General features: G+C 46.9%; 2 protein-coding genes across 8 annotated transcripts in view; both read left to right on the top strand.

The window, feature by feature from the left end:
- The window catches only part of LOC125639291 (WASH complex subunit 2C), a 52862-nt gene extending 39321 nt beyond the window's left edge, over positions 1–13541 (top strand). For 3 of the 4 annotated variants that reach the window (XM_048855993.2, XM_048855991.2, XM_048855990.2), the window contains exons 26-30: positions 2379–2441; positions 3054–3266; positions 6592–7197; positions 7778–7946; positions 13038–13541. In XM_048855993.2, the coding sequence (XP_048711950.2) occupies positions 2379–2441; positions 3054–3266; positions 6592–7197; positions 7778–7946; positions 13038–13177 (1191 nt within the window). In that variant the 3' untranslated portion in view covers positions 13178–13541. The remainder of the gene's footprint in view (positions 1–2378; positions 2442–3053; positions 3267–6591; positions 7198–7777; positions 7947–13037) is intronic. The other variant, XM_048855992.2, reaches the window with a different exon arrangement.
- A 10848-nt stretch (positions 13542–24389) lies between these two features.
- The window catches only part of ZFAND4 (zinc finger AN1-type containing 4), a 42065-nt gene continuing 39093 nt past the window's right edge, over positions 24390–27361 (top strand). For 3 of the 4 annotated variants that reach the window (XM_048855987.2, XM_048855986.2, XM_075130726.1), the window contains exons 1-2: positions 24390–24591; positions 25202–25501. In XM_048855987.2, the coding sequence (XP_048711944.1) occupies positions 25318–25501 (184 nt within the window). In that variant the 5' untranslated portion in view covers positions 24390–24591; positions 25202–25317. Of the gene's footprint in view, positions 24592–25201; positions 25502–27361 lie in introns of those variants that run through there. The other variant, XM_048855989.2, reaches the window with a different exon arrangement.

Here is a 27361-nt window from a genome sequence, read left to right as displayed (position 1 = left end):
CGTCTGTTGGCTGTCAGCCCCAAGTGGGGCTGACAGTTGGAGCCCTATCCCAGCTGCCCCGGTGCTAACTGCCTGAGCTGTCAGCGGGGCGCTGGGCTCACAGCTGGCCCCCCCTCGACTGCAGCGCTGACAGCCGAATCTGTAAACATCAGGGCGGCTGGGCTTCAGCTGTCAGTGCCCCACTTCAATCACTGGAAGCGCTACTGGTAAGAACGCGCACTCTTGACAGCAGGCGTAAGCGTGGATGTGAATCACTGCTTTAATTACTGCAGTGACTGTATGTCAACGTACGTCGATTTTAATTTTGTAGTGTAGACAAGCCCTGAGAAGCACACATTTTTCCGGCCTCTGTAAACTGGCCCAGCCTGAGGAGACCTAACTGCTGGATCCCAGATGCTTCTAAGCCCCACTGGGTCTGGGCAGTGACTGGTCGCTGTTTTCTAGCGCTGGGTCTCTCGGGAACACTCCAGGGGCATTTCTGACTCCCTTCTTGGGCAGCAGCACTGCACAGTCTGGCTCCCTTTAGACCCCAAAACCAGTGCTTTGGCCCTCCTGAGCCACCAGTTACTTAAACATGTCCCCTTCTCCCTTCCCAAGAGTCCCCCTAACTGTGGCAGCTCTAGTTGCCCAGTTACCCCTTCAGGGGCCACGTTGTGGTAAAGCAAGGCTCATGGGCTTAACAAAGGGATTTCTTCACTCTTACAAAAGCCAACAAGTGTTAGGGATCTATAGAAAGCAACACACTCCTGAGGGGAATTGCCTTCAGTCTGATGTCACCGCTCTTGTGAGTCTTGGGTTTGGGCCAAGTCCTTGGGCCAGGCAGCTCTTCTTGGTGGTCTTGCTTCTGCTCCTGTCTGGCCTCCCTTACATAGAGAAAGCACCCCTTTTTTTTAAATCTGTCCCCTGTTTCTCAATGTGCTGCAAGCTGGGTGTAGGTCCAGGCCCTAGTCCCTCTGTCAGGCTTCTTCAAATAAAGTTGTTAAGTCTTTGGCCCTGCTGGAGAAAACCCATTGTTCTAGTGAGCAAGAGCCATTCTGTGTTGATGGCCCTTAATTGCTCTCTCACAGCTGCTCCAACACAGTCTGTCCACCGAGCATCAAGGCCCGTGGTCCCCCATTTGCAATGGAGGTTACAGTCACAAACGGCGTATACAATTGGAATTCACAATTTGACATGGACAGATCTATCCCCAAGCTGTATGTAGTATTATTGTAGCCATGCTGATCCAAAGATATCACCAAGCTGTCAACTCACTTTTGAGTTGAAGTAAATGGAACAAGAAAACAGCCTGAACTGCAGTGTTGTGTCCCTTTTAGCTCTGTTGTTTTTCAGCTTGAATATTAGTGATCTAGACTAGAGTTTCCTTGTGCCTCCTGGTGGCCCAGCTTGCTGGCGATGACAAAGTTGGGTACACTGATACATTGTGACTTCACTTGTTTAAAGAGCCGCCTGCCTGCAAGGGGGATGGCGTAGGAAATGGATGGATTTGAGCATGAGCTAGCATAAAGTGGGAGCTAAAAATTATAAAGCAGCCTTTGCATTGTTGGGCAAAACTGGAGTGTTGTGAGGATGAAGAAGGACTTGAGGCTCTGACAGCAGCAATGTGACGATGGAAATGCAATGAGGAAAGCCAATGGGGTCTTTTTCAGGCACCTCGAATTGTGCTAGGTTCCTTGTAATCAAACACATGGCCCCTGCGCTCGAGAGCAATCAACTTGACAGTACACGAGTGGGTTATCAACAGATGTGGGGAGGAGGAAAAGGGTGGTGCCAAAAAGTTGGTGCAGTTATATGTAGGGCATGTACATACCCTGATGGCCTGGCTCTTTTTAATTGGGTACCTATCCTTCGCTGCTTCTAGGCTGCTTGGCAGCAGTGAGTTTTGGGGAGGGAATTGAATGAGGAGAGGGAAACCTAGACTGTCATACTTGAGGAGTGTGTTCCATACATACTGGGCAGTGGGGAAAGAGATGTCCACTTGCCTCAAAGAGAAGATGAGGGCAGTAATGTAGCTGGCAGCATTGGTGTGACAAGATGCTGTGTGGGAGGAGGTGAAGGGAGATCAGGTCAGGTATGTAGGCAGGAGCTATATGCTGTTGGGCTTCGGGGACCAGGACAAGACGAGGCAATAGCTTCTTGCCTAGGGGGCCATAGGGAGATGAAGTTAAGGGTTAATTGTGTGGGTTTTGGGAATGAAAAGCACTATGGTGAGAACCAAGTGTTCGTTGCAAGGTCACCTCTCCAGTTCTTGCTGTGTAGTCGGGGGGACCAGAACTAGCTTCTTTCCTCTAGACATATTAAAATGCAGGCTCCAATTGGAGTGAAGATTTCAATCTCCTTTATCCAGATGATTTTTAATCCAGTGTAATTTTGTGCAGAAATCCACAGGTCCTGCTCCCATTAAAACCAAAGAGCCCTCATCTCGGATTGGAAAACTACAAGTAATTATTTTACTGGCATTTTGACTTTTTCTCTCTCTCTCTCTCAAAAAAAATAACTTCCCCGCCTCACTAATGGTGCTTTATTTTTCAAAAACTCCTTTTTACTGCCTCATCTTCCAGGCCTCTCTCCAGACGCAGTTGATTTTCAGTTGTTGCTTTCTATATACTGCATGTTTAATGCTTTTATCTTGTGCTCACTGTGGAGGCTGATTCTGGGCAGCGGTATCTGTAATTCTTCATCTGATTTGGGGGGGGACTGTTCCCTAACTTACTGTATCTTTCTTCAGCACTGCATTTCTCAAGCATGTACAGAAACTTGTTGAACAATCAGCCATGGATTGCTCATAATTCGGTATTACAGTAGCCTCCCATCAGAGCCCCATTTGCTAAACGCTGTATAAACCTAGTGAGACAGGTAAAGGATAAATGAAGGGAGGGGGAAGGAAGGCACAGAAAGGTGAAGTGACTTGGACAAGGTCAGTGGCAGAGCTAGAATAGAACTCAGAAATCCTGTGTCTTAGCCCAGTGCCCTACCCACTAGACCATGCTGTCTATTTGGTGCTTGGCTGTGTCTATGGAAACACTAATGCAATTTTGTTCATGGTTTTTTAGGCTAATTTAGCTATTAACCCAGCAGCTTTACTACCCAGTGAAGTTCCTAAGATCTCCAGTGTGAAGCCTGCTTTGCCAAATTTGGAGACTCCCTTGCATGAGCCGGATGGTGTACAAAGTGCTGAAACCTTTTCTGCTGTAGGAAACCGTGAGGAGGCTGGTGTGAGCTTTGATCATCCCATGCAAGTGGATACCTTGCACAGTGCTAATAAGGTAATCTCTGTGCCTAGGTACTAAGGTGCTTTCAGAGAGAATGAGTCAAATTGATATCAAAGTTCAGTAGAGAACTGTGTGTTTGAGTAGTGGTTATGTGAGCTTAAAAATTAGTGGGTTTTATGGCCCGTGCCTTAAGTACTTTGCTGCATGTAGGGGTGGTTTGCTCAGTCGGGCTCTACAGAAGTAGGGGATTTTCCTCCTCTAGTGACACAACACTGTTTAGCCCACGGAAGGATAGCAGCTGTACTACAGCATAACTCTCTGCCAGATCTAGCTGGGAGACAACTCCATTCTACTACTGAGAGCAGCATCCCTCCGTGAAACACTGTAAGGGCTACAGAAGAAGCCGGTGATGCTACTTTCAGTGCTGTCCCTGTTCTGTGGATAAAGAACATTGTTTTCCAGGGCATTCACTCTTGCTTCCTGCCTGAGCAATAAATCGACTCTGCGGTGGGAGGAGGAAGTTGCTGCTCTGAAGTGACTGCTCTTTCTCTCTTGAGTAGTTGGTTTTCCATTCATGCCGTTGTTTTATTGACTGTAAATACCATATTGTACTTAAGGGTTTAATGGGTCTTTAAATGGAATTGAACCGAGCAACTAGAATTTCAATGTGGGGGTTTATGGATCCACAAATCTCTTGTTGTCAACAGAAATGACTTGAACAAGATAACTGAGGGTCTTAATACTGATTTTTTTCTATCATAACTAGACTGATCATTACTAGACAAGAAGCAGAAGAAAGCCACAAGGACTTAAAAGGATGCAGTAGATGTTGCTATAATAATAATGGATGATATGACTCCTTATTACTGATGGGGTTGCAGCGCTTACACATTAGCACTAATCCATTGCCTTGCAGGAATCCTTATTTCCAGTGCCACGTGCACTGACCTGTGAAAACCCTTCTCTAATGCTATAAGCAGCGTGATCTGTAAAGGGGGGAGGTTGTAGCACCTGAGTCTAGCCACAGAGGATGGGCTGCCCAACCTCAGACTTCTCTTTAGGATGGGGAACCTCCACTCTCATTTCTTCCCACACCGATCTGAGATAGATGTATGAGAGAGAGCACACTGAAATATTTTTCATTGATCCCTTTGTGCTATTTTACCTAGTATTGTTGCTTCTTGGAGCTTTTATAGGTTAATCTTAAACTCCCTAAGATACAAAACAGTCCTAAAGTAATACACCCCCTGTTCTTTGCCCCCAAAGGCTGAATCAAAGCAACTGTCCCAGCATTCTCCCTCCCCTTTCAAACTACCCACTTGTACAGGGATCAGTCTTAAAGCGCGTCTCCCATCCATGTAGGATTGCTACTCTCCAAACACGCCCTTGTTAATACACAGACCCACATCCCATGGTAGGCAGACGTATAACTACTATGTTCCTCTCACAAATACAGACACCCCCTCTCCCCTTCCCACTCCCCCCACCCCCGGCCCCAAGACACAGCAAACCTGTCCGGCTCGGCTTTCCGCTCCAGGGTAGCGCTCAGTAACATGGAGAATGTCGGTGCCTGCCCTTACCTTCCCCCTGGCTCTGCGAAATCTCCCTTCCTATATACGGTACTACAGGGCTAGAATAAAGCCTTCAGGTTTTTGCAGCAGTGTGAACTGCAGGAGGCTGTGCTTCAAATAAATGAAATTCAAAAGATCAGCTAAAATGGAAAAATCTGTGTTCTGGTGTTAGATCATATGACTAAAAATCTGAAATAAGCAGGAGGGACTGGACAACAAAATGGCAGATGAAATTCAATGCTGATAAATGCAAAGTAATGCACAATGGAAAACATAATCCCAACTATACATATAAAATGATAGGGTCTAAATTAGCTGTTACCACTCAAGAAAGAGATCTTGGAGTCATTGTGGATAGTTCTCTGAAAACATTTGTTCTATGTGTGGCAGCAGTCAAAAAAACTAACAATGTTGGGAATCGTTAGGAAAAGGATAGATAAAAAGACAGAAAATATCACATTGCCTCTATATATAAATCTTGAATATTGTGTGCAGATGTGGTCGTCCCATCTCAAAAAAGATATTTTGTAATTGGAAAAGGTTCAGAAAAGGGCAACAAAAATGATTAGGAGTCTGGAACAGCTTCTGTGTAAGGAGAAATTAATAAGACTGGGACTTTTCAGCTTGGAAAAGAGACAACTAAGGGGAGATATGATAAAGGTCTATAAAATCATGACAGATGTGGAGAAAGTAAGTAAGGAAGTGTTGTTTACTTCTTATAACACAAGCACTAGGGGTCACCAAATGAAATTAATAGGCAGCAGGCTTAAAACAAACGAAGTATTTCTTCACACAACGCACAGTCAACCTGTGGAACTCCTTGCCAGAGTATGTTGTGAAGGCCAAGACTATAGCAGAGTTCAAAAAGAACTAGATAAATTCATGGAGGATAGGTCCATCAATGGCTATTAACCAGGATGGGCAGGGATTGTGTCCCTAGCCTCTGTTTACCAGAAGCTAGGAATGGATGACAGGGAATGGATCACTTGATAATTCCTGTTCTGTTCATTCTCTCTGGGGCACCTAGCATTAGCCACTGTTGGAAGACAGGACACTGGTCTAGATGGGCATTTTGTCTGACCCAGTATGGCCATTATGTTCTTTTAAAAAAAAAAGAGAAAAAATTTAAAAAAATTAAATACAGTATTCTGTCAAAATCCTACTGCAAGACTGCTGCAGGATTGTGATCCAAGACAATAAAGAACCATCATACCAACACTTCACTCATGTTAATTTTGCTTGTGTAATGTGACTAATGCTAATTAAGCAATAACTGCCAAGCAAAGCTCTCTGCACTGAACTAAGTAACCTGGTGCAAAGAGTTGATAGTTTGAACAGTAGCCAATGGACTCAAGTTGGTCATTGACCTCGATACAGTGTGTTTCCTGGCGATGGTTAATACTGTTATGGGATGGTCTTGTGTTATGGCACAAGGTTGAGGGCCAGAAGCCCTGAGTTTTATTCTGTATTCTGCCACTGACTCGCTCTGTGACCTGAGCACTCTGCTTTGTCTGCCTGCCTCGGTTTTCTTGTGCTGCCGATCTACCTCACAGTGGGGGCTGAGGCAATATGAAAGTTTGCAGAGTGTGGTAGCTCTAATATTAAATTTACCTTAGTGTTCATTAAATGTTCATGTAACAAATTACAAAACCTTCTCAGAGCTGGGATTAGATTTTGGGGGGTCATCGGGTCCCCATCATGTGCTAGAATAAAACGTGGGAAGATAGAACGTGAGGAGAGCAGGGTCTCTGTCAAGTGCATGCCTCCCTTCAAGCCCTTAACACAACCTGATCTCCCTCTTCTCACAGAGCAGGATCAAGGTGATGAACAAACGAAGGCTTCCCTCCAGGACAGCCCGGAGGCTAGCTGCTCAAGAGTCCAGTGAGAACGAGGAGCTGAACAGCACAGAGGAGCCGCAGCTGCTGCTCCCCAAGCAGAGCTCTGCATTAGTGGATGCAAAGGAGCTGTGCACTGCTGAACCAGATGCTAAGAGAAGCACGGAAAACATTACGGCAGCTAAGCTGCCATCGCCAACAGATGGCGGTAGCCTGTCACCTGGAATGGCTGGAAGCCCTTCTAGTAAAGGCACAGGCCAAGAGGATGACTTGTTTGGGTCCGACTATCTTTTTGTAAAAAATTCAGTGTCGAAGCCAGCAGCCAAAGCTAAAACCTCAGAGATCTTGGCCAGCAAGCCCCTTAAAGGTGGTGAGAAGAAGCCTGCTCTGACAGTGCTGGACAATCAGGGCAGCAATGATTTATTCCAGCCCATAACGCAGAAAGTGTCCAAGAAAAGCAGCCCCATCTCTTTCCTGGAGAATGAAGATCTCTTCACTAGTCAGAAAACTGCGAGGAAGAAGGAGTTGAAACCCACCACCCAGCAAGACCTTGACCCGAAAGTTCAAGATATCTTTGAGGTAATGGCTGATTTATTCTTTTTTCCTAAATAGAAAGGGAGGAAATGTATCACTAGGGCCTTGGGCAAAATCATTCTGCCTTCAGCACAGAGGGGAATGGGGCCTGTGTGGGTCAAGTAAGGCTAAGCATGAGGCCTGGTCTGTAGAAAATGCTGTCCTCTAAATCTCACTCTTTCTTACCAGAGCATGGGGTAAAAGGGATGGCGTGTGGGCAGACAGCAGGTGCGTTTGAGGAGACCTGGCTCTCTCCCTGCTAAGGGAATGCTTAGCTCCCGCTCTGACCTGACTGCTGCTACTGAGCTACACAACAGCACTGATGGTAATGCAGGAATGAGGCCCCCATCCTGGGCCTGTCTGTTCCCCTTAACCTTGCTCTCTCATATCCTGCACTTGGCCTGTGCAGTATCAGCAATGACTAGATCTCTGCCCATGCCAAATTGGAGACCTGAGCCTAACCTGATAGAGTTACGATGCCCAGGGTAGTTACAGGACTTCCAACTCTCTACTGCTGGGTGTAGCTGAACCCGAACACTCAGTTATGTCCTGTACTGATGCTGTACAATTTATGCTTTGCTCCAAGGATGATATATTCGCAACAGAAGCCATTAAACCTCTGAACAGAACAAAAGAGAGTGTGTTGGATTCTAACCTGTTTGATGATAACACTGACATTTTTGCGGCTCTCACCATAAAACCAAAAGAAAAGAAGACCAAGAAAAAGGTGGAATCCATATTTGATGATGATATGGGTAAGGGCCTTCTTGGTATTACTTGATTGTCTTCGTCTTGATTCAGCCGTGTGTTAAATCCCCCAGTGACAAAGAATGGGTTTTAGAACTGTAGAGGGGGTGGGGAATGAAAAGGGACTTGAAAAGACTTTTAGTACCATCCGCCTCTAACCTCTGGGCACGAAATTCCAAGTGATTATAGAGTTTAAACAGTTAGGAGAATGTATTTTGGGGTTAAATATTCATCTGCTCTAAAGAGAGATGGGAATGGAGACTGAATGTTGGAATGGAGCAGATGGCTGCATCTTACACTGTGACAACTCCTCTTCCCCCCTCCCCCCCCATTCCCTCTCTGTGTTGGATTTACATAGCAGAGATATCTGTCTTTATCAGTGTCTGTCTGCTCGGCAGTCTAAAATATTTTACACTAGAGGCCAGTTTGTGTTGGCCTTTCTCTCACAGAAGAGTACCTCACTTGACAAATAGTTCCCATTGATTTTAATGGGGAATTGTTCTTCTGTGTATGGTACTATTCAATGAGTGAGGACAGCATAAACTGCTTTGAAAGTCCCACTCCAATTACTTGCAGCCAATCACCCCTGACGCCCATTTCTTCCCATTGATGTCAATGGTAAAACTCCCATTGCCTCCAAAGAGAGTGGAGATAGCTCAGTGCTGAGTGCTTCTCAAAATCCAGCCTTAATTTGTAGCTACTGAGCATGGTTTCACAAGAGCTTTTCATAAAATGTATTCATAGAAATTTGGACAGAATGAATCTGAAAGCACCTGATAAAGAAAACTACTTTCATTCCAAACTATGGGACGTCTTGACAATTTCAAAACTGTTTCCAAACAGAAAATTGTCAGAATCGAGCGTTCTCCAGTCAACAGTCTCAGTTTGGATGAATTTACAATTTCTGACCCAAAGCCATTTTGTCTAAAAATTCGCACCCAGCTCTAGTTATCCTGCAGTCTCCAGCACTATAGCTCACTGTTTGCAGTGGCATTTCTGGCACTGAGGCACCTGGAGCACAAGTCAGAAATGTCCATTAAATGAATGTACCTTCACCCTGATCTTACATCTTTTTCGTTCTCAGTTGGTTTAAGGGCACAGCACCTCCAAATGAAGGATCATGCAGGGGCAGTTGCTCAGTGCTCCAGACTAGGTAGTGCTGCCTTCAATGCACCAGCAGGACTTCAGGGAAGACACTTGAATTTCTTTGATCAGCCTGGCAGCCCCAGAACAGGACTGGCATAGCATCTTCCATTGCTGTTTAGCTAAGGGCTGGTAGCAATGCCCACCGTGGCATTTTACCAGAGGCTGTCACTGCCTGTTGAGCCTTTCCTGCTGGGAATGCTGTCTTTTGAACTGCACCCAATCACTCCTAGTTTCTGATGTATTTGTAAACTAATTATGTTCCCCTGCCCCACAACCACTTTCACTCATTGCTTAGCCTAGAGGCACCTATTTAGTTCCTTTAATCTCTCCCCATAAACCCTGTGATGTTTTAGGGATTACCCAGACCAGTAAGGGCTTCTGTCACCACCAGCCTTCAGAGTAACAGCCGTGTTAGTCTGTATTCGCAAAAAGAAAAGGAGTACTTGTGGCACCTTAGAGACTAACCAATTTATTTGAGCATGAGCTTTCGTGAGCTACAGCTCACTTCATCGGATGCATACCGTGGAAACTGCAGCAGACTTTATATACACACAGAGATCATGAAACAATACCTCCTCCCACCCCACTGTCCTGCTGGTAATAGCTTATCTAAAGTGATCATCAAGTTGGGCCATTTCCAGCACAAACCAGGTTTTCTCACCCCCCCACCCCCATACACACACACACTCACTCTCCTGCTCACATTTACCAGCAGGAGAGTGAGTTTGTGTGTGTATGGGGGTGGGGGGGTGAGAAAACCTGGATTTGTGCTGGAAATGGCCCAACTTGGTGATCACTTTAGATAAGCTATTACCAGCAGGACAGTGGGGTGGGAGGAGGTATTGTTTCATGATCTCTGTGTGTATATAAAGTCTGCTGCAGTTTCCACGGTATGCATCCGATGAAATGAGCTGTAGCTCAGGAAAGCTCATGCTCAAATAAATTGGTTAGTCTCTAAGGTGCCACAAGTACTCCTTTTCTTTTTACCACCAGCCTTATAACTTTGGCTGCTTTCATGCTAGGCTGCTATGGCTCAGAGCCCTGACACCAGTCACCAGCCTACAGGCATAATCGTCTCACCCTGTCTCCCAACAGCGTATACTCCTTGGCAGGGTGACCACAATAACCTGTCTGGTCCCAAGGCTTCCCAGATCTGCCCCCCAAGTTCTTAACTACCAACCACTCAGACTTTTCCTTTCTCATTTGTCACCCCTCCAAAGGAGTGAAACTTGCCCCCAGTTATCAGTCCACTTGAGGCCACACAGTTTGCACAACAGAGAACTGCTTGGGGCTCAAAATAAACAAAAAAGCTCATTTAATAGAAAAAATAAAGATTCAAAGGTGGACTAGTCAGATAAAGCAACGCAGACAAGTTGCACAGACAATGAACATAACGATGCCACCTCACGCTTTACCTTCTGCATTACATGGAGAGTCTTCACTTCAAACCCCTTCCCTTCTGACAGGGTTTGCAGCGGGGGGTTTCTTTCTACCTGGCAGGGGAAACACCCTCCTTCCTTAGTTTTCCAAGACTGAGGTTGTCTTTTCCATTCCAATGGCTTTCCATTACTTTCATGGTCTGCCCTTGTCTGTCCCTGGGTTGTACAATGCTGGGAGTTAGTTTTGTGTAAGCCACTGGCCTGGGAGGTACCCCTCCCTGCCTGACTGCTTCCTGACAGCTGCAAGGTTGGGGGAGTTAGACCTTTGTTACAATGACCATGCTCTACACACGTGTACCCACTTACATTCAGAACCATAACCTGTATACGCTCTTCCCAATGACCACCAAGCTCAGCATTTTACATGTTTTACTTGACCTATATTTACACACAATAGCATTATATACAACCAGTTGATTCAATTCCTTATTCTTTGGAGTGCAGACCCCCATCTTCCCCTGTGGGTGTCAGGACCTGACTGTGTTAAAGCCATCCTTCTGATCCTTATAGTGCCTCTCTTCCAACACTGATTGGTATTCCAGCTGCCGAGAGACCTCTGGACATTGTCTCCGCCTGTGCTTAGGATGCTGCCTCCTGGGGAACTGAGCATTCCTCTGCAAGTAGTGCTGCTTTCCCTGCTACAGAGAGCAGGCTCCCTCTTCCTCCTCCCCTTCTTTTAGTCCCTGTGTTGTAAGCTAGGGATGTAACTTCACTCCTTACAGCACCCACTATACTTCCCATGGAAGCCGGGAGGACCCTAAATGGCTGTGAAGCTAATCTCTTGGATGGCTTATTTTGGAGGGCTGCCAACTGGGATTTACTCCATACTGCTGCCTTTCTAGACTGCTCTCCTTTGCTGAAATTCTATCCTGGATTAAAGCTGCATATTCCTATGATTACAGCAGTGGCTATGTGCAGCGGAGGGGGAGGGCAGCGAGAATAGACTTCTCGCACAGGCAGAGTGGCACGTAGTGGCAGTCCACCCCTGATCTCTGGCCCATGTGTCCCTAACCTTCAGCATTCAGAGCCCAGATGAGGGGCTTGGTCATGTGGTTCCACAGATGCTCTGTGTGCACCTGGGTTAATATGGACTCACTGAGTTGGTGCCAGACTTGTAAACAGATGCTAGCTTACCACACCAATGCATAGGAGAGTGGAGAGGATGCAGCAAACGTCCATCAAACAATAAAAACCTCCCAAGCCCTAGCTGTATGTAACCTTTTATTAACCTGTAATTGATCTTTCAGGCCCACCATCGTTCAGTGGTCTCTTTTTCCAGCTGCTTCTCAGCATTTCTTCTCCTCTTCCTTCCCTCCCTCCAAACGCATTTGGGCCAAGCCCATCCCATATGTTCAGTACAGCCCCACAATCAGCAACCACCTGTGGTGAACCCTACTGAGCTTTGAAGTTATCTATGCTGCCGCTGCCCAGATGGGACACCCCACCCTGTGGTGGGTGGCGGGGAGAGAGCTGGGTCTGGCCTATTGTCTAGGGTCACTCCAACAGCAACAGAAGAAACTAATAAACTCCATACTAAAGTATTAATGGCCCCATGAGTTTCACTGCCTCGCATATGAATGAGCACAACAGCATCTGTGAAAGAGACTGGGCTTGTTAAACCTCCATCTCCTCTAACCCTGAGAATGTTTCTCAACGCTTTCCCATTGTGCCTGTGATCCATATGTGCCACTAAATGCATTTCTAAATCCATCCTTGTTCTGATCCCAGGTGAACCACGTTCTCCACTTCACTGTACTGCTTTAAGGTACCTGATTTGCAGAGCCAGAGGTGCCAGTGACAGTAGTAAAAGTTCCTCCCCAAGTGTGAGTCTTTTCCAGCTCCCTTGGGTAACAATGCTGGCAACTTTTGCCGTTTGTTTTAGCAAAAAATCTCTTAATTCTTTGAACCTGGGTATTCCCAGACTGCCAGCCGCAGGAATGCCTTAGTGGGCCAGGGGAATGTGAATGTTTGTACAACACTTAGGAGATGAAAAGTGTTAATCAGTAGAACCCATATGTGTGAATGCATGAATAATACATTCTCCAAAGGGCAAATCAGTAGGCAGGAAGTATGACTTAATGGTTCTAAAGCACAGGACTGGATGAGTCTCTTAAGTTGTCTCCCAGTTCTGCCACTGGCTTCCTGTATGGTGCTGGGTGAGCTGCAGAGAAGTTAAGTGACTTAATCATCTGTGAAATGGATGCAATGCCTAACTCAGCATTGTGATGCTTCACTTAGTGCTTGTTCAGTGCTTTGAGATCTCTGGCAGGCATAAATGCCAAGTATCAGGATTTCTTTTGTTCCTTCTCATTGACTATACCTGGTAAAAACAGACAGCTAAAAGCTCCCCCATATGCCCTCACAAATACATTTTCATGTCACAAGCAGCAGGAAAGCATTTATCAGCAAAGTATCCTTGGCAGTAACTGCTACGTGCTGGGGATTTTTCTGTGTAACGTCTTAGTCTGGCAGCAGCTTCTCTCCTTTTCAATCACTGTTTTTCTCTTTCTCTAGATGATATCTTCTCCTCTAGCAGCCAAGCCAAGGCATCCACCCTCAAAGGCCGATCCTCACAGACAGCCTCTGAATCAAAATCTGAAAGCAAGGCATCTAGTACATTTGATGACCCACTGAATGCCTTTGGAGGCCAATAAACAATGGTGGGCGTTGCAGAGAGAGGGCCCTCTCTGCGAGGTTATCCAGTCCAGTTCTAGTACTCTTATGTCAGCTCTCTTTGAGTAGAGAATCGGATAACCATGGACATTCATATGACTGGCTCCCCACTTTACATGGTTAGTATCTCTTCCCTGCACTGGGTCTAATCACGCCTAACACTGTAAAAAGATTCTCCAATCATAACTTTCTGCAGTCCTGTTTCAGTGCTGCCCAGATGACATAGCTTGTGCAATACCTGTGATAATGTAATCTATTATACAAAGTATAAGTTCTTTTATTGAACAGATCTATAGAAAAAATCACTGATATTGTGAAATAGTAAATGGTGTCTGCTGAACCAGGTCCAGCTGTGCTTGTTTTGCTTTCTGCTCTGCTGTTTGCTAGCAGACTCTGCCTCCAGATCCAAAAATGGGGAAAACCAACGCCACATCTCTCATTAGGTCAGCAGTCTGTCTGCTGGGAGCATCCTGTAAGTTCATGTCAGTTCCTCCCATCAGGGAGCAGCTTTACCTCTTGTCTCTTACAGATTGGAGCATGTTGTCAGTGCTTAATAGATAAATCCTCCTGGAGGAGAGGGTGCCAAGTAAGAACTAGAGGAATGGAGAACAGATTTTTGCCCATGACGTTATGCAAGCTGCTGAAAAATATTGGATTGAGGCAAAGTTTCCATTGGTACTAGTGGGAGGAGGAACAAGATCCTTTGGTGCTGTGGCACTGTGCAGTTGAGGGACTGTTTTGTAGTCATCTTCCCTCCCTTCCCCCCCCCCCCCCCCCCGTTAAAGCTCATTTACAGTTAACGAAGAATGAAAGTAATTGGAGAGCCCAGAAATTATTCAGGAACCTGAGAGATGTTGAGCACTTGCTGTTCTCACTGAAGTTAGGATTCTGAGCACCTCTCGTGGGTCAGGCCCTAAATGTGTTACCCGATAACTGTGTTTTATTGTATGTCACTGGGCACACCTAGTCAATGGTATAAACTGTGTCCCATCTACAGCGCATAATGTTTGGAATCACTGAGAATCTCTAGGACCTCTGGTAGGGTGACCCGGTGTCTGGTTTTCAACCAGAAGACCAGATCAAAAAGGGACACTGGCGGCTCCAGTCAGCACCTCCAGTCGGTGATGCTACGGCGCTAAGGCAGCTTAGTCCCTACCTGTCCTGGCACCACACTGCACCCTGGAAGGTCCAGCTCCTAGGCGGGTGCAGGGGGGGGAGCACAGGTCTTCGCGTGCTGCCCCCGTCCCGAACACTGTCTCTGCAATCTGATTGGCTGGTTCCTGGCCAATGAGAGCTGGGGGGTGCTGCCTGTGGCAGGTGAGAGCAGTGTGGGGAGCGTCCATGCCCCTCCCCCCCCCCGCCTACTACCGACAGACCTGCTGGCCACTTCCGGGGTGTGTGCAGCGCAGTGTCAGGACAGGCAGGCAGCCTACCTTAGCCCCTTGCTGCTCCACTGACTAGGAGCTGCTAAAGGTGAGACCCCCCCAAACCTGGAGCCCCCTTCTGCACCCCAAACATCTCATCCCTGGCCTCACCCCCTCCTGCACCCCAAGCCCCTGCCCCAGCCCAGTGAAAGTGAGTGAGGGTGGGGGAGAGCGAGCCACTGAGGGAGGGGGAATGTAGTGAGCGGATGGGGGCCTTAGGGAAGGGGCGGGGCTAGGATGTTCAGATTTGTGCCATTAGAAAGTTGGGCTCTGGGCTTGGAAGCAGGGGCTCGAATTTTGGCAGGGGAGCTGCCCTGGTGTCAGATGTGCTTTTTACCCTCCCTGGGGCAAGTCTCCCTGAATTTGGCCCAGTTATAAGCCTCTAACAAGTATCTACTGAGCATGTGCAAACTAGATTCTATCTGCATTCAGCATGCTCTGTCCCCTTTTCATCTCCTATATGTGACTGGACCGGCTATGCGCCATTGCCACGGTGACTGAGCATGCTCCATCTCCAGGCTGCAGGGAATGAGCTGGACTTTCCCTACAATTGTTCCTCCTGGCTGGTGGGGTTGCCAGGGTGCTGGGCACCAAAACTGAGAACAGGAAGAGTGTCTCCTTGAGTCATCTGCTGGTGCCTGGGCAATGTGGAGAAGAGAGAGGTGTTAATTCCATTATCTATCTCCCAACTTTCAGGTGCTTGACTTTGCCACTTTAGTGTTCTTTTAATGTGGTGCTTTTTGATGCAATAGCTATACAACCGTTGAAAACCTTCCAGTAGAGGTAATGTCATTGGAAAGCAGAACCTGGCGCAATCCCGGGGATGGGGGTGGCTTATTTCAAAAGTAGGGAGGAAAGAGGAAAACAAGGGATGTTTCTGCTTTCTGAGCATTCCTCCCCTAAATGTCTCTGCATCTGCTGTGCTTTAAGAACAAGGGCCCAGGTGTGTAACCATATAATCCTGAGTGACTCAATGCCTATCTGTTAGGCAGCCCCATGGCAATGAGTCAGTAACTGAGTCTCCATCACAATCCTAGAGTCTGCACTCCACAAGGGTGTAAAAATCCACTTCTGTCAGCAAGATGGCTGGATGTTTTTAAAAAAAAAAAATCCAGTGTGAACTTCAGTTAGATCTGAAGCTGGAAAGGTAGGTCACCAGTTAACTCTCTCGTTATCCTGTGAGAATTGATACTAAACTCGTGTGAATTTTGCATTTCTCACCAAACTTGACATTCTAAAGCGTCTTCTGAATTTTTGTCAATTTGTAAGTGATCTGGTCTAGAGCACAGCCTCTTTCAGCATGTGGACTGGAAGAACACTCTAAATCTGAAATAGCTGCCACCTCAAAACTTTGCATGATCACAACTTGCTTATGTCAGAGTTTAGCTGACTTCCTTGAGCAGGGATACGATAACTTCTCTGCCTTATCCTTTCCAGTATCACTAAAGATCAGGGTAGCAGGGGGAGGGAAAGGGGTTTTTGTCCAGCTGTGCCCATGATCTCAGTCTGGAGTTTTTATGCTTAAATGATCAGCAATGAAATAGTTGGCAGTATTCATGGTAAACTTGGATGCTTAATGACAATCTAACATCCATTAAAATTTCAGAACTCCTGAATGCAGACACCGGTTGTTGTGCCCTATATACAGCTCCATAGTTATTCAGGGCACTCTAAATAATAATGCCTGGGTCATTTTGCATCTGAGCTCTTGTGGTAGTATGCAGCTACAGGCTCAGCCTATCTTGGTTCATTGAGAAGTGGTGGAATGGCATTCTGCTGCATGCCGTTCATGCTTCATTGCCGTGCAGCCCTTCGTGCTGAGCTGGCACAGCATCACGGTGCTGTCGTGTTTCTACCAACACCCAGGCAAATAGAACCTAGGGAGCGCTACAGCTAACTAGAAAGTAGGATGGTACGACAGGAGTTGGCATAAAAACAGTCCCATGAATAAAATAGTAAATCAGTGCTCTAGCCTTGCTAGGCTAGTCTGGGGACCTTCTGTTAGCCGACGGCCAAGGATGTTTGGTGAGGTGCCAGCTATGCCCGTTTATACCATCCGTGACTTTAACTGCTAGGACGCACTGTCCCTTCGCGGCGGGCAGCCCGGGCTAGGCTGACGGATGCCCCAAGGTCCTAACCACCCGTGACTTTAACTGCTAGAGCTCAGAGCTCCTTCGCAGCGGGCAGCCAGGATTGACTGACAGGTGCCCCAAGAGTTTGCCCCGTGGAGGCGGCACAACTCAACGCTAGGCTCTTAGTACTCTCACCTAATGGCCAGGCTTTAGAGCCAAAAACGGCTGAGGTTCTTTAATTGTGTTGGCTGCTTTACAGTAAACCAGAGAAAACAAGTCAGGCTTATGCACAAATGGTTACCAAAATTTATTAAGCTAGATTCTAATCATGTGGTTACAAAATTGCTAGTGCCTACTTATTTAAATGTAGAGATGTTACACACACAAACAAGTTACAAAACTGAAGCCACAATCCCAAAGAAAGAAAACAAAGTATAGAGCTCTATTTCAAAATATGTGTACACTAAAGATAGGAGATCAGGTGTGGGTGCTTCTTACCCTCCTTGTATCTCTCGATTCCAGCGGTGCCAAGCCAGGATCGGTCACTCAATTCCGCGGAAAGACGAATAAGGGACAAGGCTTAGGGACCCTCTTAGCTGCAGAAGCCTTGGGAGGCTGTCACTTATCTGACCAGCAGATAGATAGGGAAAAGCACTCAAAAATCATGGTGCTGTAGGTCCCCTACTTATACCTCTGTACTCCTTTATTCTCTTTCTCCTTTCTTATGCCAAATTGAGGCTGGTCTGTCGGGGTGACGCCAGCTTTCTCAAGAGTAGTTTACACTTGCAAGGGAGAGAAACAATAAGTTTCGACTACTGGACATTTCTTTTATCAGGGTAAATATTTTCCCACCTAGGATGTTGGTGTGTGTGCATCACGCTATTTAGTAGGGGCTAAGAGCCATGTCTGTCACAGGGCCTCTGCCTGCTGTGACCTTAATCGTTGTATCTGTTCCCAGAGGCACATTGTAGCAGTACACCTGTGCTTTCACAGCTTCAAAGGCTGTGCTGGAATATATGTTAAGTGCCCTGTTCCGGCTTCCTCCTGTGTTTCCAGCAATGCTGGTCTGAGGGGGGCGGGGAGGGGAGGGCTGGCTGTCTGGCTACACCTTCATAATCTGTAATGCTGAGCAAGGGTGAAATGATCCCTTTATCTCTGAGGCACCAGGGATGTGCATCCAGATGTAACTAAAGTTTTCCGTGGTCACTGGCATGACTTGAAATAGGCGAATTTTTTTGCTTTCGAAGGATCATTCACATTCTTGCTCTGCCCTGGATTTCTTATTTGACTTATGATCCAAAAACTGGAACTCAATGGAAAAACTCCCATTGATGTAAGTGAGCTGTGGGTGAGGCCCTTACTCTCTCTGTCTCAGTTCCCACTCTGTAATACTCCCATAACTCACGGAGGTGTTGACCGCGAATCCATTAATGTTAATGGACACTCCTGCACTACAGGAGTGGGTGCCATAGAACTACCTAGACAGATAGTGAAATGACTGGTCATTTTCACTTACAAGTTCTCCTGCCTCAGCACAATACTGGTGTATCTGGGTTTCCAAGCCTGCAGAAAACCAGTTAAAAAGCTGTAATCACCTTAGGTTTGTAAAATAATTCCCCTGCTTTCTGAACCAATGCTTTTGGACCTAAACTAGTTGATAGTGCCCCTAGAAAGGAAGCAAATAGATCTGTACGTCCAGTAGTGCAGCGCAATATAGTGTATTCCGCTTTGACAACAGAACCTAAGTACTGGTGCAGAGGTGGGCAAACTATGGTCCGTGGGCCAGATTTGGCCCACGGGATCATCCTGCCCGGCCCTTGAGCTCCCGGCTGGAGAGGCTAGCCCCTGGCCCCTCCTCTACTGTCTCCTGAAGTTATGACACCACTTGCACCCGCACACCTCCTAGGCTTTCCAATAAGCCAGTCCTGCCGCTCTGAGCGGCATGGTAAGTAGGTGGGGAGCAGGGGAGGGGGGGTTAGATAAGGGGCAGGAGGTTCTGGCGGGCCAGTCGGGACAGGGAGCGGGGTGGCTGGATAGGGCAGAGGTTCCGGGGGGTGGGGGGGTGGGGAGTTGGATAGGTGTGAGAGTCCCAGAGGGCCTGTCAGGGGGCAGGGGTGTGGATAGGGGTTGGGGCAGGGAGCAGGGTGGGATGGGGGTAGGGTCCCGGGGGGGGGGGGGAGGTGAGGTTAGGGGCAGGGGGTCCCGGGAGGGGGCAGTCAGGGGACAAGGAGCAGGGAGGGGTGAATGGGTCAGGGGTTCTGATGGGGGCAGTCAGGGTGGGAAGTGGGAGGGGATGGGGGCCAGGCTGTTTGGGGAAGCACAGCCTTTCCTACCCGGCCCTCCAGACAGTTTTGCAACCCCAGTGTGGCCCTCGACCCAAAAAGTTTGCCCACCCCTGCACTAGTGTGTCCTAGAAGAGCAAGGTAGGGGTGTGTGTGTGTGTCTATATTATGTGGAAGGTTTCATTTGTGAGCTGGGTGAGTGTCAAATCCTGCCTACAGCCCATTAGTGAAGACCTGCTTTTGTTCTCTTATTGTGAAAGGTGCTTTCTGATCTGCATCAATTTCAGAATCAAAATACTTCTTCTGCCTTAGCTGTCAGCGTAGGAAGAAACACTCTGAGCAGTCGCTCAGTAAACACTCCTGCAAGAGTGATTCTTGTGACGGATGCTCAGCTTTCCTGTACCTTCTAACTTGGACAGTGGCTGTCACTAATTTCGGGATAGCTGCTTTCTATCCCGCCCAGCCCTTGAATTGGCGTGACTGATAGTAACATTCAGAATGCGGCTAGAGGTCAGGAGTCAGCAACAGCAGGATCTGGCGGAGGGGGAAGCTCCAGTGCAAACCTTGAAGAGTTGTGCTTGTTACCTTGACAACCGCTCCGTTAACATTAACAGGAATAATAGTGACAGTTTGAAATGTGTAGAGAGGAGAACGTGGGCGTCCTCATTGAGCAGGTTTTAAAACTGAGCTAGCGCTGTCTCCCTGGTCTGTGTCATAATCCAGTGTGAATGGCTCGGTGGCACATGTCATCACCGGGTTTATGGGAATGCCCATATCTGACCTGCAGAAAGAGAGATGTGACAATGTTGGAGTTCCACCTTCATTCCCTTCCCTTGCATTATAAAGGCTTTAAAGGGGTTTCAAGAAATCAAATGGTTTTTTTTTCCTCCTCCTCTCAGTTATTCATATCGGAATCTTTTGGTATTGCTGAGAAAGTGTTTATGTATCGCAGTAGCGCAAGTCATGGGCCAGGGCCCCACTGTGCTAGGTGTTGTACAAACATCCCTGCCCCAAAGAGCTTATTCTTACAATGCAAGTGAAGGACTGGTAGCCCTAGAGATGAAAGGTCTCACTTGCTCCATGGGGCAGGGGCAGTTTCCACCTCACTTCTTTGCCAGTCTGCCTTGCCCCTGGATGTGTGATGCTGTTTTAACTTTAATTACTATGATTGTGGAGTGGCTTAAATAGCATTTACAGACTTTTGTCCCAGCTCTGGTTTGCCCTTGGGCTCAGCCTAGGTTGACCCCACAACATTAACCTTGCATTTGTAATACCATTAACTGGTGGTCAGTTAATGCCTGCTAAAACAGGTCCACAAACTATCCTGGAAGGATAGTGTCCAGGGTCCATGGCATATTTAAAGCCTCAGTTTACAGCCTTCCAAATAGGGTATAAGAGGATATTTGTCATTCTATGCTGGTGAGAAATCGTGTGTAATTCAGGCATGTATATTAACTGGTCATGAAGCCAGAGAGCTACAGTGATTCTGACTTGTGCATAATTTAAAAGCTAAACTAATCACCTTTTAAAAAAGTGAAGCAGTTAGTTTATTAACAGGTGCTAACTACACCTGCCTTGTTCTTTTGGTGAACTGTGCTGCCAAGAAACCAATCTTTGTTTCTGGGCTCTCCTGGGTGAAGTGAGCTGTTTACTATCTTATTGAAAATGGACTTGGTTCAGCAGTGCCAGGCTTAGGGCACTATACCAGGAGCCTCAGAGTTATAGCTGACCTTGCATGAATTTATTTTAAGGCTGTTAGTTTCCAGTTCCAAAATGTCTGGTTTTGACAGACATTATAAGCTAGATCCACCTTCTCTGAATAGCTTGCTAAGAGTTTGTGATTTGTGGGTGAATATTTTGTAAAACATAAGCACAATGTGTAGTGTGGTATATTTATATGGTCATATATGTTAACATATGCTATGTAAAACATCAAGAGACAGCACCTATGTCACACTTTGGGGACCCAATTCTCCTCTTGCTTATACTAGTATTTATTCCCCTGGGGGTGTGAGCAGCTGTGACTCCTGTTAGAGAACCATGTTGCTTGGGGATTTTTCGTTCTTCCTACATGGGTAAAAGCCCCATGAGTGGGTATTTGTCTGCTTCTCCAAACAAACAGTGGGGGACTAAATAAGGGTATCTCCCTCTGTTCTGAGAGATGGAGATAAGACAAACCCCTGATGTGATGTAGGGGCCACCCACATCCACAAGAGCCCAGACTGGGGTTCCTTCTCTAAATGCATCTCCTATTTGCCTCTCAATTTCCTATATACCAAATATATAATGGAGCCCCCTTACCTATTTCTTCCAAAAAGAAAAGGAGTACTTGTGGCACCTTAGAGACTAACCAATTTATTTGAGCATAAGCTTTCGTGAGCTACAGCTCACTTCATCGGATGCATACTGTGGAAAGTGTAGAAGATCTTTTTATATACACACAAAGCATGAAAAAATACCTCCTCCCACCCCACTCTCCTGCTGGTCATAGCTTATCTAAAGTGACCACTCTCCTTACAATGTGTATGATAATCAAGGTGGGCCATTTCCAGCACAAATCCAGGGTTTAACAAGACCGTCGGGGGGGGGGGGGGTAGGAAAAAACAAGGGGAAATAGGTTACCTTGCAATTATGCAAGGTAACCTATTTCCCCTTGTTTTTTCCTACCCCCCCCCCCCCAGACATTCTTGTTAAACCCTGGATTTGTGCTGGAAATGGCCCACCTTGATTATCACACACATTGTAAGGAGAGTGGTCACTTTAGATAAGCTATTACCAGCAGGAGAGTGGGTTTGAGTGTTTTGTTGCATAGTTGGACCCTAATTTTTCAGAAGTGACTTGTGATGTTCATCCTGAAGCACATTTCAAAAGTCTCTCTAGCTTTTTAGGTGGCCAGTACTTTCTAAAACTCAAGCTCCTGTCAAGTTTCTCCAGTTGGGTTACCAAGCTCAGTAGTCAGATGAAAATCTTGGCCTTTAGACACCAAAGATCTGAGAAGTGGGATTATCCTTCCCCCACTCCCTCCAAAAAAAATACCCTCCCCTTTTTATATTTGGTGTTGTGTATTTCCCCCTGCTTTATCCCTCAGCTACCAAACTACGTCTGGTTTTACTTGCTTTAACTCAGTTGGTTTCAGACTACAGATTGTCCCAGGCTAAGTAGAATTCAATTAACCACTGATAGAAAGCTGTTGCTACTGCCTGTTCAAGCATGTGTGAAGTGAATTTGAGGGGGTCCTAGTCCAGTTCCTATATGCAAGTCTTATGCAGCACAAAACCCACTCTTCACACAGAGCATTAATTATTCCTCTTATTGTTAGTCCTCCAAGAGAGGCCAAGGAGCGAAGGTGGTCAGTAGGGGAGAACTTTCCTTTCAGCCTGTATGGAGTATGTCTAGCTCACAGCTGATCTGCATTAGTAAAGCCACATTTGGGAAAGCTTGGGCAGTGGTTTTGTGCTCTACCTGTTCTGTGGTTAATGATGATAGCTCAGTGTGATGCTATACTGAAAGATAGGAGAAAGTAGATTCCATAATGATAGGGGGATGAGAGGCCCTTGGTTGACCAGTGCTGTTTCTAAGATCTACATGCTCTCTATTTATGAAATGCAACCCAAAGCTGGTGTAATATAGGGTGCCCAGATAGCAAATGTGAAAAATTGGGATGGGGGTGGGGGATAAGAGCTTATATAAGAAAAAAACCTACCCATCAGGACTGTCTCTATAAAAGCAGGACATCTCATCACCCTAGCATAATAGCAGCACCGTGCCTTTTCTTTGTAGCTTATGTACCTATGTTTTTCTTAACCTTAGGTTCTGGTGTTGGGTGGCCTATGAAAGATAATACTTAGTCCTGCCAAGAGTGGAGGGGGGCCTGGACTAGATGACCTCTTAAGGTCCCTTCTACCCCTATGATTAGAGAGTTTGTGCTTCAACTGAAATAAAACAGAAAAGGAGTACTTGTGGCACCTTAGAGACTAACCAATTTATTTGAGCATGAGCTTTCGTGAGCTACAGCTCACTTCATCGGATGCATATTGTGGAAACTGCAGCAGACATTATATATACACACAGAGATCATGAAACAATACCTCCTCCCACTCCACTGTCCTGCTGGTAATAGCTTATCTAAAGTGATCATCAAGGTGGGCCATTTCCAGCACAAATGTGATGATCACATTTGATAAGCTATTACCAGCAGGAGAGTGAGTTTGTGTGTGGGGGTGGGGTGAGAAAACCTGGATTTGTGCTGGAAATGGCCTACTTTGATTATCATGCACATTGTAGGGAGAGTGGTCACTTTGGATAAGCTATTACCAGCAGGAGAGTGAGTTTGTGTGTGTGGTTTTTGGAGGGGGGTGAGGGAGTGAGAGAACCTGGATTTGTGTAGGAAATGGCCCATCTTGATTATCATACACATTGTGAAGAGAGTTGTCACTTTGGATGGGCTATTACCAGCAGGAGAGTGAGTTTGTGTGTGTGTGTGGGGGGGGCGGAGGGTGAGAAAACCTGGATTTGTGCTGGAAATGGCCCAACTTGATGATCACTTTAGATAAGCTATTACCAGCAGGACAGTGGGGTGGGAGGAGGTATTGTTTCATGGTCTCTGTGTGTATATAATGTCTTCTGCAGTTTTCACGATATGCATCCAATGAAGTGAGCTGTAGCTCAGGAAAGCTCATGCTCAAATAAATTGGTTAGTCTCTAAGGTGCCACAAGTACTCCTTTTCTTTTTGCGAATACAGACTAACACGGCTGTTACTCTGAAACCTGAAATAAAACAACCCCCAACACCCAACATTTCAGTCCTTCATGGCAGTGAAGAAGAGCTTGAACCTCAGCAGAGCCAAACTTTTTTTTTGTAAATCACATGCTGAGTTTTGTTTGAAGAGGTGGTAAGGGTGAGAGTGCTTGTCTGTGAAGGTTCAGCGCCTTAGAGCAGCATGGTTATATCTGGTACCTATTCCCCTATGAAGCAGGGGCTGATGACATAGGAGCAAAGAGCTCTGCCCGAACTGCTGGCTATGGGCATTGCTTAATTATGGCGGGCAGAAGCGGTGTGTGGGGGTGGGGAGAGGTGGAAGTGGTCGATTTCCTATATAACCGCCCGCTCTACCGAGCCTGGCACCATTGAAACTACGTTTCCCATCAGCCCCTGAGGCAACCAAGTTAGAACGGCGTCACGTGACTACTGCTAGCGAGGGAGAGGCTGCATCCGGGTTCTCCTCCTCCTTTCCCCTCCCCTCCCCTCGTAACGACCACAACAAGCAGAAAGCAGGAAGCGCTAAGGCCTGGGGGACACCCGCCCCTGCTGGTTACAGAAGCACCGCCCCTGTGGCGACGTTATTGGGCAGCGGTTGTAAGAACGGCCGCCTCATTGGTCAGTGGGAGGGAGGGGATGTCACAAAGGATAGGTAGGCGCGGTGGTGGCTTAGGGAGCTAGCGACAGCGGCGGCGCAGGCGGAGGGGGTGGCTCCCCCTCCCTGTCTGTCCCCTTCTCCCGGCGGCAGCTCCTCCATGAGGGCGCCCAGGGCCGGCGGCGGGTTCCCGTGAGGAGCGGTGGGCGGGGCCTGGCGCTCATCTCCCGCTACCCCGCGCGCGGGCCTGGCGGCTGCGGCAGGTGAGACCCCGAGCCCCCCTCCCCCACCGGGGCCCGCCCCGCCCGCCTGCCCCGCCCCCGGGGCCGCTCTCCTGGCGGGGCGGGGAGTTGCGCAGGGCTTGGGGCCGCCCGGCAGGGATCGCAGTCTCCTTTGTTTGCAGGCGCCTCTCTCGGCCCGGCCCGGCCCGCGGGGCCCCGCAGCCCCCATGGAGCCGGGCGGCGCGGGGCCCAGGAGGCGATCTGCCCGGGCGCCCTTCAAGGCAGGGCTCTCGCCCTGCTGTCAGGAGCCAGCCCGGGGCTCTGCGTGCGCGGAGCGAGCACCGCCCTCCTCGGCTGGGGCCGGGGTCAACACTGGCACCAGGGGGATGGGCGCTTCCTAGGCACGTGCTAGGCACACCTCGTGGAGGGGCTGTTGTGACCCCGTCCCTCTCCCGCAGCTAGAGCTTTATCTCCGGTGGTGTTGCTAACCTAGCACTGTTACGCTTCTCTCTCACCGCCCGGCTGCCTGCCTTGTGGGTTTTAACCGCCAGTTTATTCAATGGTTCCTTGTGTTTAAAAGTCAGCAGCGAGCGATTTGTTTGCCAAAGAGCGCGTCCTGCCATTGCTGAAACTGCCCTTGTGTTCTCCTTAGGTGCAACATTTGAAACATGAACAGCAATACGCGTTACCAGTTTTCAAAGCTGGAACACAGTTGTCTGCGACGTTTCCAAACTAATCTTTCCACAAGGAATTTGTAAATCCTTTGTAATGGCCAACAAGAAAGAACCTCCTTTTTTCAATGATGATAACGTGGGACCGTTTCACTACAAACTTCCTTTTTATGAAACTATGGAGCTCTTTATTGAGACGCTTACAGGAACGTGCTTTGAGCTGCGAGTGGCTCCCTTTGAAACCGTGATTTCCGTGAAAGCTAAAATTCAAAGATTGGAAGGTACTTGTCTCTCTCCTTTATAAAGTCAGCACATTGTATATCATTTTAAAGGAAAAGTCAATTTGCAAATGACCCTTAATTATAATTGTGCTGAAGATCAAGATAGGGAATTAATTGGGTGATGCTGTACATAAATGGTTTAGTAACCTCTGGTTTAAAGAGACTTCTGACATTTCTTGTAATTTACTCCTCTTTGTTTTTGTACATCCTGCTAAGGTATTATAAGGGCACAGTTTATCACTAGTAAAACTGTAACAATTTCTCCTTTTTTGGAACTATTATTCACTGTGTCAGAGGATTATTTTAGACACAACTTTTTGGTTCACATACTAAAGTTTTAAAGCATTGGAGTTTTAATGTGAAGAAGCTGCTGATTTGTCTTGCCTGTAGTTCACTAACTGTTTCTAGGTATAGTCAGGAGTTGGACTCTGCTTTTTCTTAAAGTGACAAATTTGCTGCATGTGTTGAAGTTAAAACACCTTTTATGCTGATCTTATTCTCCAGGATGTAAAGACTTTATTCAGTGGATGGGGACTTATTGTTAATTATTAAATCTAACGCATCTTGTGAAGTACGGCCTCACTCCCAGGAGGCCTAACTCTAAGGATTAAATCTACCTCCATGAAAATTTGCACTGGTGCAACTAAATTAGTGGCTTTGCACCAGTGTAACTACTAACGTAGACTGTGCAACACCGGTATACAGAGGGATTTGCACCGGTACCAGAGTCAACTGTGCTGTTGTAAGCCCCATTTTGTGCCAGTTTAGCATGTCTACATTAGGAGTTTTTACCAGTGTAACTACACCGATGTAGCTATACAGATGTGAATTTCCTTCATGTAGATAAGGCCTTAAGTAGACTTCATAAATTCTTAAACCTCTTGTGGAGGATGTGGGGATATGGGTTGTATGACGAGTGGAGGAAGAGGTTTGGGTATGTGTGGTTTTTTGTTTTTGTTTTTTGTTGTTCTCATCTTTGCCAAGTGTGGTGGTGGAGAGTAAATATGTGTGGCAGAATGCTAGCCAAATCAAGTGAGTTAAGGGATTTGGGGGAAGGGAGTCCAGTTACTCCCATTCCATTCGCTGTTTCACTGTTGTCTATACAGACCATCTCTGGTTCCATGTCTTTATTGGCTACAGTGAATTGACCATAAATAAGATCTCCCACCTCCACATTTGGTCTTTCTTTTGGTTGCACCTTCAAATGCCAAGTAGGACAAAGAAGCTTGCTCACTTCCACCAACATCCACTTTGAATATGTTATCTGCATTGATAGTCACTATGCTTATCACATGATCTCCCTTGACTGAGACGTACTGCTTCTGCTGGGAGTCCAGTTGCTTAATGCACAGGAGCAGGAGAGCTGCTCCAAGAAGAGGAGGAAAAGGGGAGGCAGTATGTAAGGAAAAGTTCTGGAGCTGTAAGTGGAAGAAGGAAATAGCATATTAAGGTGAGCAGAGCTGGTGGTGCATAGGGAGAAAGAAGAGTAAGGAAAATGGAAATCTGTAGAAGTCCTTGAAGGTGGTGAGGAAAAGGAGCTTGAATTTCCTGCAGAAAAAATCTGGAGGCTAGGGAATAGGCATATTGCGCTAGGCATGTCTAACTTGTGGGAGGATCACAATGAGAATTTGACTGTCGCTAAAGGTTGTGTTATCGTTAAAAATAGTACCACTTACTTGAACTTTATGATTTACAAGTTGCGCTTCTCAGAGTGGGAAAGTGGTAAACTACTTGACGTTCCTGAATAATGGATCTGATTGTATAGGCTTTAAATTACGGATAAATACACTCCACAAAAATGTGGAAGACACAAAAGTCCACCAGTGCTCATCTCTGAAAATCACTTGTATGGAGTGGGGC

Source organism: Caretta caretta, chromosome 7 (assembly GCF_965140235.1).
Source record: "Caretta caretta isolate rCarCar2 chromosome 7, rCarCar1.hap1, whole genome shotgun sequence".
Classification (NCBI taxonomy): domain Eukaryota; kingdom Metazoa; phylum Chordata; order Testudines; family Cheloniidae; genus Caretta; species Caretta caretta.
Note: the sequence above shows the minus strand (reverse complement) of the source record. Positions and strands in the feature narration are given on the sequence as shown.